This window comes from Myotis davidii, unplaced genomic scaffold (assembly GCF_000327345.1).
Source record: "Myotis davidii unplaced genomic scaffold, ASM32734v1 scaffold354, whole genome shotgun sequence".
NCBI lineage: Eukaryota > Metazoa > Chordata > Mammalia > Chiroptera > Vespertilionidae > Myotis > Myotis davidii.
Genome location: NW_006285785.1, coordinates 488,006 through 497,485, shown reverse-complemented (window position 1 = coordinate 497,485; position 9,480 = coordinate 488,006). Strand labels below are relative to the sequence as shown.

Genomic DNA, 9,480 nt, shown 5'->3' with positions numbered 1-9,480 from the left:
TGTGTGTGTGTGTGTATGTGTGTGTGTGTGTGTGTGTGTGTTTAATAAATATGTTTTTATTGATTTCAGAGAGGAAGGGAGAGGGAGAGAGGGATAGAAATCTCAGTGATGAGAGAGAATCATTGATCAGCTGCCTCCCGCATGCCCCCTACTGGGGATCAAGCCCGGGCATGTGCCCTGACCAGGAATCGAACCAGTGACCTCCTGGTTCATGGGTCGATGCTCAACCACTGAGCTACACCAGCCGGGCTGACCCATGCTTTTTGACAATGGTGAAATTGCACTTTTATATAAGTTCACACAGTGCACAGAATACAAACACACACACTCATTCACACATGCCAACACCCATGTGCACACATACCCACACTTGCCACACATGTGCATGCACACTCACCACTTGCACACACATTCACATGTATGTGAGAACTCTAACACATTTTCAAAATGATAATTCATCTTAACACGTGTCATGCACTCCGATACTTTCTAAAAAGGAGGTTGGCAAACTCTAGCCCATGGGCCAAATCTGGCCTACAGCTTGTTTTCTGTATGGCCTGTAAGCTAAGAATGGTTTCATATTTTTAAAGCAATGTAAGAAAACCCCACCGCAACAACAAAGGAGAGAATGCGGCAGATCACATATGGCTGCAAAGCTGACAATATTGAGTATCTGGCCCTCTACAAACGTACTTGCCGACCCCACATATTTTATTTTATTCTATTCCGTTCCACTCCATCTCATTAACAATGCTGGCTGAGCTTTACTAAATGCATTTGCCTGACCTGCTGTTGGGTTGCAAACCTCAGTGTGAAAAACTTTTAATTAATGTGAGCTTCAGTTTTTTTTCACTAGATGGAAGGACAAAAAGATGGATGAACAAACAGTGGACTGAGAGACAAGAACAGGGAGGGGAATACAACGAACAGGGTCACCTAATCCATGTGACATCTAAAGCAAGCAAAGTCCCATCTTAGGGTCTCAGACCCCTCAGCTGAGCGTGGGACCACCACCGACCTGCCTCCCAAGGCGGGGGGAGGAGCAGCGGGATCCTGTCTCTGTCATCCTTCCGAGGGACCTGTTCCTGGCATCTCAAGGAGATGCTGGGCCTCTGACAGCAGAGAAGTAGAGCGCATCTCTGCTGTCCTTGTCAACACCTGGTCCAGGGCCTGGCCCCGAGGAAGGGCTCAATCAATATTTCTTTGTGACTATGGTGACAGGCGAGTGGCATCCGAGGCCATCCATGACTGAGTCTGGCCCTGTCTGCAATCTGACCTTCACTTCCTCGGACCCTTTCCACCTAGATACAACCTTCTCTCCTCTTGCCAAAGTCCCCAGCCCCTACCCTGCTGCCATGCCTGCCTGACAAAATCCTAAATCTACCCCCCTGATGAGGCTCCCCTCAGATGCCTCTGCCAGGCAGTCGTTGGCAAGTCACGAACAGGATTCACTTCTATTTCTGTGCACAGGCTTTGGAGCCTCCTAGACAGGTCACTGTCCCTTTCTGAGCCTCCGCTCCCTTGTCTGAGAGACGGCAGAGCCATAGTGAGGACTCACGGCCCATATGCATAGCTCCTGCACGTGGCCAGCCCTCACTAAGTCTCAAGGGCCTCCTGCTGGGTCTGGGTGGCTCCCATCCACTGAAGAGGAAGTGGGCTCCCTGGGGAATGAGAGCCATGTGAGGTGAAAACAGCATCTCATTTGAGCCCCAAGTTTGGCTTCAAAACTGGCTTCAGAGGGGGAGGGCGGTGAGCAGGGCCTGTTTTGTTGAGCACCTACTCCACGCTGCGTATCCTGCTCCTCTTTTCTCAACCAGCCTCTGTGTTATGAGGAAAACATGATCTGGAGGGGCAGAAGGACTTGCCCAAGATAGCACTGTACTGACCCACAGGGCCACTCTCCGAAGGCTCCCCATGTCGATATCACCCACCCCCTGCCCTTCAGGAGTCCTGTTTCCCCTCCAGCTCCGCCCCTGACATGCATCTTCACCTGCTTTCACCTGGACGCTAGCGTTTAGGGGGCTGCACCTTGTTCTGTGCCTAGTCGAGGCCCTGAACTGGAGACAAGAAGTCCGTGTCCTCCCCCATCAGGCCTTGGGCACCTGCTTACGGGTCTCAGCTTCTCTGTCTGTGCACGGGGCAGTGCTGCCTGCCGGCTGCCCACAGGGCTTTCCTGTTTACAGAGAATTATTATTATATTCAGTCCACCTAACAAGCCTTTGGAGGGGGCGCTGGCACAGTCCTTTTACAAACAAAGGAAAAGAGGCTCATGGGGCGGAGGCAAAGGTGAGATTCAACCCACGTGAGTCTCACCTCCCCCAATCCGGGAGTATTCCACTCTGCTGCCAAGTGGGAGGAGGAAGTGGTTGAATTCACACTGCTGTATGCCTTCAGGCACCTTCCCTCTGGGACGGTGGTGGGTACAATTGTTCCCATTTCACAGATGTGAAGCCCTGGATCAGAGAAGGCAGGTGGCCTGTCCAAGATGTCACATTAGGGCAGGAGAAGCCTGAGGGTTTGAACCCAGGGCTGTCAGAATTCCAGAGCTCCTCCCTCGGCCCCTTACTGCCTCAGGTCTAGAAGGATGGAAAAGCACCATAAGAATGTGGGGGACTCTGGCCTCCACCGAGCCCCCCACCCCAGCGTCCTTGGACGGTAGGTAAAGTCGGTCCCAGCCTGTCTTCTCCTCGCTGCCTAATGAATCTCTGTGTCAGAGTGGGGGGTGCAGACCAGAGCCCCCTCACTCTGTCCAAGTGTCCCACTGCCAGGGCGCCCCGGCGTGTTTTAAGAGAAACGTCCCCATCTGGTTCTGATTCATTTATATTTAATTAATCAAAATGTTGTTTTGTAATAGACACGAGATCCAAAAACCTTTCTCAAGCCTGTTCTTTCATTCTTTCTTGTCTTAGAAACAGAAAAATTAAGTTTAATCAAGAAGCAGTGACGCTGAAGCCCGAGGAAGCCCAGGTCTGTGGGAGCCAGGCCCCGGGGGTGATGGGTCAGACGGGGCGGCTGCTGGTCAGAGTCATTCCTCCTGATCTCGCAGAGTAGGCCGAAGGCTGGGGCCAAGGACTGGGCATGGAGGGGAGGCTGGGGCAGGTCAGAGGAGGGGCATGCCTTCATACTGGCAGCTCCTCAAGGGCAGGCCCCAGGTCTGTTCACCTTGGCATCCTCGAGGTTTCAAACACAGAGCCTGGCACAGACACTTCCCTGTAACATTTGCTGAATGAACACCCAAATGAATGAATGGATGGGTGGATGGATGAATGAATGAGTGAATGAAGCACTGCCAATACCCAGGTGCCTTCAGGACACATTCTCCTGCCAAAGTTAGACCAGAATGTCAACGCTAGTAAGACCCTCAGAAATCTCGTATGGAATTTTCCAAACAGCTGTCTTATGAAAAAATGGTCTCTGAGGTGTAATTAGTTTGGGAAAGGCCCCACTCTCCATCCTCACCTCTTCACCATGAATGCTCTGGTAAGTCATGCAGTCAATAAATCTACTAAACCCAGCATTTCCCAAACCAGTTTGGCAGAATATGCTATAGGAAGAGTTTTCCTACACCCCCTCCAACACCCACCCACCCCAGTACCAGTGGGGAAACCAAGGCTGTGGGTGGGAAGAGGGGACAACCCACTTACTCAAGGTCACCCCGTACAAAGCTGTCTCTATCGCACCTGGCTGATGAGTGGAGCCACGCCTTTCTCTGAAGATGCTGGACTGGGTGGACATGCATGCGTCCAAATGCAACAGGTCAACTACCACGGCGAGGGGTGCCGAGAGCCCCCACCAAACCGGGCAGCCATGCCTGACCTCCTCACTGAGCAACCAGGAATGGAATTTTTCTCCTTTCTTCTGTCTCTGTGTGTGTGTCTCTCTGTGTGTGTCTTTTTGGAACTTAGAAACAAACACCTTAAACATCTTCTAAAATAGCTCTTCTTCCGATGGAGAAATGGAAGCTCTGAGAGGGAAGACCAACCCAGCATGGAGGGCGGCACCTGTGTCCTGTCGGAGGCCTGGGGATGCCAGCCTGCTGTGCTGCTTACCGGCTGTGCAACCAGTTTCCCCCCCTGAGATTCCAGTTCCTCATGCGGATAATGAGCAACCCGGCTCGGCTGTTGAGAGCAGCCAAGAACACCATGGACAGGAAACAAGAATGACTAATACAAGTGCCCACTAGGCGCGGGTGCACTCGGCTACTCAGTTGACATACCCATTAACTCATTCAGACTTATTCACACTTAGGACACTTATTCTTATTTTATAGAGGAGGCAATGAGGAGAAAGCTTTTTTGGTCTTTTCTAGAACGGATAGAGTTTAGAGAGCCTCTAGAAGGTCCCCAGAAGGGTAATCTAAGGCTCCTAGAGGCAAAGTGGCTTCCCCAGGGGAACTCAGCCGGTAACTGAGGAAGAGAGGGCTTGAGCCCAGGCAGGCTGACTCCAGAGCCTACGCACTTAACCACTATGTCAGGGCCATTCACCGAGGAGTGTCCCTCCCCCTCCCTCCCCCCGGGCTTACTGAAAGCCCACCCACCTCTCTAGTCCCTGGGTCCTTCTATTTGGACGGTAGGTGGCTTGGATCCCTGCCCCACATTTTCCCTGCCCCACCCGATCCTACCTCCCGGCTCTCCCACAGCCCTTTCTGCTTCCTGCTCCACTCCTGTGCCCATATGTAGGGCTGTTCACTCAAATGGACTAGAAGTCCCCAGAAGGCAGACTCTGGTTCTCATTCCCGTGTAGCCTTGCTCAGCCCTAACACCACACCTGGGAAGAAAGAAGCCACCAGTCTTCCATGCACCTGCTGGACCACTTGCAAAGTCACTTAGCCTGTCTGAGACTTGGCATCCAGCTATGTCGTGAGGATGTAGTGGGGATTCCCTTCGTATGTGAATACCCCTTGACACCGTGGTGGGCATTCGACGGTCGATTCCCAGCTTGGCACCCAGAGGTTGAAGGGCTGCCTGGCGTAGGTGGAAACTTGTTCCTCCTGCGCCCACAGGCTCTGCCAATTACAGTTCTGTGGGGACCGCCTCATGCCCCCTTCTTGAGGATGCTGACTCCCCCAGCCAGGGGCAGTGGCATAGGACCCTGAGGTGAGGGTGCAAGGGCCCCTGGTTTGGTGCCCCGGGTTATAGTCTGAACCCTGGGTCATCTTCCTAGTGGCCCCAGGAGGCCAAGATGAAAAAAACAGAGGCTCTTGGAGGGGCTGGACATTCCAGGTCATTCCCAGAAAAAACAGACCCAAACGCAGGTCTCAGGTCTCCCTGAACTCCTGCAGCTCATGCCCTCACCCCAAGCGGGGGTGGGGTGGGCACTGAAGATCGATGACTTCTTGGAGTGACACCTTGAGTCAGGTAGGTGACGGGATTGGGCAGCCCACAGCTCCTTGTGTCACCCCCTGGCCTATCACGGATGTTTAGGATGCCTTCTAGCCCACCAACTCCGTCCCCTAATCCCAGGGCCCTGCAGCCTTGCACCGGAGGCTTCCTGTCTACGCAGAGCCACTTTCCTTCCTCCTGGCACTGATGCCACTCTAGGGAGCGGGGGCACTGAGCCCTGCCCGTCCCTTCCTCTCCTCCCAGCGCCTCCTGGGTCCAGCTTGCAAAGCGGGTGCCATCGGCCTCAGTCTCCCCATCTGTAAAGTGGGATTGACACCTACCTGGAGGAGTCAATAGCCCAGGGCACCGGGCAGATGCCCCCGGGGGCCACCCGGTGAGCCCTGCTGTGCCCGCCTGGCCACCCTGCCTGGCTGCCCCTCCTACCTTGCTTTCTCCTTCGGTTCAGGGGGAGCATGTCCGCGGCGTGGGCGACGAGCAGCAACAGGCAGAGTGGCACCCGCATCTGGGCAGCCTGGTCCGGGCGGGGCTCAACACAATACACAAACCCAAGAACACACACACACACACACACACACACACCCGTGACCCCATCCCGCGGTTCCCAGCACCTCCCGCTACCCGCCTCCTGCCTCTGATTCTCTCTTTCTGTCTGTGGTCCTCCTCTGCTGTCTCTTCCCCCAGCCCCACTGCACCGTCCTAATTTCTCGCTTGCCCATCTTCTCCTTCGCACTGGGTCCCTGTCCCGGTGTCCCCACACACACACACACACACACACACACCCGTGACCCCATCCCGCGGTTCCCAGCACCTCCCGCTACCCGCCTCCTGCCTCTGATTCTCTCTTTCTGTCTGTGGTCCTCCTCTGCTGTCTCTTCCCCCAGCCCCACTGCACCGTCCTAATTTCTCGCTTGCCCATCTTCTCCTTCGCACTGGGTCCCTGTCCCGGTGTCCCCACCTGGCTGGCCCCTGGCCCTGCCTTTTCTCTCTTTCTTGGTGCCCACCTCTCTGCTCTCCGCCTGCAGGTGGGGCGCATTCCCTACGCGCCCTGCCGCCTGCCTCTGTTTCTCCCTGCTCTGTTTCTTGCAAGAGTCCTAAGCCCTTTCTGGCCACTGACCCTGAATTTCTCCTGCCCCGCCTGGGGGAAGCCCCTAATCTTTGACTCAAAGCAACCAGCACCTCATAAATCCTGCAGTGAAGGGGCTGGGGACCTGGACTGTGTTTCTCCACCCTTATCTGTGGGACCCGGAGCAACTGGTTTGGATTTTAACCCTTTCAGGGCCAAATCCCTTCTCCCACCCAAACAACACACTTTTGCCCCCTGTTGCCTTACCCACTAAAAAACAATAACAACAATAATAATGCTAACTATCATTTTTGAGGTTGTTGTAATCTTCAAAACAAGCCAGCGAGGCTCTATTCTGATTAGCCCCGTGTTACAGGGAGGAAAGGGAAGTTCAGAGAGGCCTAGTGAGTTGCCTAAAGCCACACAGCTCAGCCCGTCTTCTTAGCAACTACTTGGGACACTTACCTTTGACAAGTTCTTGCTGAACAATTGTCCTTCCTTTTTCTTATGTATGTGGTTTGATCTGAAAGAAAAGGAAGGTAAACACTGATGTCTCCTCTGTAGCCCCCTTTCCCCCTCCTTAGGGGGTCCCCCAGGGCAGTGAGGGTATTTGAAGACATGTCAGGGGGAGGGAAACACACAGGGAGTGAGGCAGCTCTGGCCTGACCATCCTTCTGTGGGATTCCATGAACACTGGCAGACAACATTCTAAGGATCTTGGTGGACTGTCAAAGTCACCCCACCCAAACGGTTCCATTTCACAGATGGGGCCACTGAGGACTCTGGACTGGGGGGCCTATCCTAAATAGCTCAGTGACGCTAGAACAGAGCTGGGACGTGCAACCAGGTGTCCCGGCAGGGCCCCCTCCACCATGCCCGTCAAGGCGCTCAGTTCTGACCTCTCTGATCTCAGTTTTCCCCACTACCTCCACCCCTCACCCCTTTAACCCTAGAGAACCCAACTCTAGTATTTCACAGACATCTCCAGGCCTCTCATACCTCTGAGCCTTTCATGTGTGGCCTCTCCATGGAATGCTGGTCTGCATCCCCTCCCCCTGCTCCACTGACTCATTCGGGACCCAGCCCTAGACGTGTCCTAATCCAGGAAGCCTTCCCTGATTCTCAGTTCAGGCTCAGCGCCTTTATCACAGCTTTGATCACACCAGGTGGGATCCCGTCCTCTAAATTCTCAACTCTCCAGATCAGAAATGAGGTCATATCTGGGCCGCTGGAGCCCAGCACATGCCAGGCATAGGGGCTTGGCATGTTTGTAGAATGAATGAATGAATAAGTGAGTTCTTCAGATGCAGAAGTCTCCATGCTTATATATGAAATTCAGGTACCTGGAGAAATGAAGTGACCCTAGAAGATCAAGTGTTAGAAAGTTGGAAAGTCAGTTTCGACCCAACCACTCCCAGTCCTGAAGTCTCCAAAGTCCAGAACAGAACAGCCCCCAGGTAAGCAGAGGTCAGTGTGCACAGGAGTCACGCCCCTCAGCATGACTGCAGGCTATAGTCTCTTATCCCTCCGTCTGGAAAAGTCTTCTTCTTCAAATACCCTCAGGGCCTGTCTTAGCTCAAGGCTACCTTCTCAGAGGGCTCTCTGACCACTCCAGTAAAATAGAATAAACCTCTCCAAATAAAATAAAATGATCGGCTGCCTCCTGCACACCCCCTACTGGGGATCGACTGCAGAAATCTTCTATTTTATCCTGTGCCAACACACAAAGTGCTTAAATATTTGTAGAATGAATAAATGAGCATTCACGCTTTCCTGAATTCTTTGTGGCACTTCAACTACCTCCTGCTCTCATGGGCTCAATTTCTCCACGTGTTCAATAGCTCAGCTGAGATTTTGTGTTCTTTCAAAGCTTTTCCAGACTTTTCAGAACTTGATATTTCTAGGATTCTAATACCCAAAACTCAGGGCCCCATGTCACCCTGAGCTACTCAGAGGATCTTGGGTTCTCTAGCTTTTAGGGGACTGTATGAGAATACCAGTTTGTTCCAATCATCCTCCCTGAATATAGGCACCAAGGAAGGACGTTGAGGCCAGTGGTGCTATTAACATCCCCAGGGGGTGTGAACACACCAGAGGCATCAGTTAAGGAACCATCGGAAATGGTTATAGATAAAAATGGGTATAATGGCTGAAACACATTATGGTTACAGTTTGTGCTCCTGACAGCAAATCCTTCTCAGTGGGATAGCGGGGACTTGGGTCCCTTGCAGCGGATACTCTGAGTTCTTCAGTACATGAATTAAAGCTCACTGTGGTTCTAGCTGGTTTGGCTCAATGGATAGAGAATCAGTCTGCGGACTGAAGGGTCCCAGGTTCAATCCTGGTCAAGGATACATGCCCAGGTTGTGGGCTCGATCCCCAGTAGGGGGCATGCAGGAGGCAGCTGATTAATGATTCTCTCTCATCATTGATGTTTCTATCTCCCTTTCCCTCTCCCTTCCTCTCTAAAATTAAAAAAAAAAAGAAGCTCACTGTGGATGGGTCAGGGCATGGAGGACCACCTACAAATAGAAGGGCGAAGCATGTTCCCCCACATCCCATTGGTCAGAACGCAGACACTTACTCACCCATCTAAAAAGGCTGCTGAGTGATATCATCTAGCCATGTGCTCCAGAGGTAAACCAAAGAGTTTGGTGGACATCTGGCCAGCCTGCCACATTGGGCTGCTCTTGCAGTAGCTCCAATGAGGCAGTAGCTCCTACCTGTGTTGGCTCTGACACCTGCAAGCTCTTCTTTCTAAGCAGCTCTTCCTAAGGGCTCTGAGAGAACACAAAATCTCAGCTGAGGACTTACATTTTTCTAGGTGAAGCCCAAACTCCGCAGAGTTGTAAGTGTTGCAAGGTGGTCCCTGCTAGAGTGACCAACTGTCCTGATTTGCCAGGGATTAAAGAGTTTTCTGGGATGCAGTGCTTTTTAAATATATTTTTTTATTGATTTGAGAGAGGAAGGGGGAGATAGAAACATCAGTGATGAGAGTGAATAATTGATCGGCTGCCTCCTGTACGCCCCCTACTGGGGATCAAGCCCTTAACTGGCCCTGACCAGGAATTGAAC

The 9,480-nt window shown here is 52.6% G+C and overlaps 1 protein-coding gene across 2 annotated transcripts in view; it reads right to left on the bottom strand.

The window, feature by feature from the left end:
- RSPO4 (R-spondin 4) overlaps positions 1-5,861 on the bottom strand; it is a 49,887-nt gene extending 44,026 nt beyond the window's left edge. Inside the window, exon 1 of one of the 2 annotated variants that reach the window (XM_006756718.1) lies at positions 5,766-5,861. In XM_006756718.1, the coding sequence (XP_006756781.1) occupies positions 5,766-5,844 (79 nt within the window). In that variant the 5' untranslated portion in view covers positions 5,845-5,861. The remainder of the gene's footprint in view (positions 1-5,765) is intronic. The other variant, XM_015559443.1, reaches the window with a different exon arrangement.
- Positions 5,862-9,480: the final 3,619 nt, after the last annotated feature.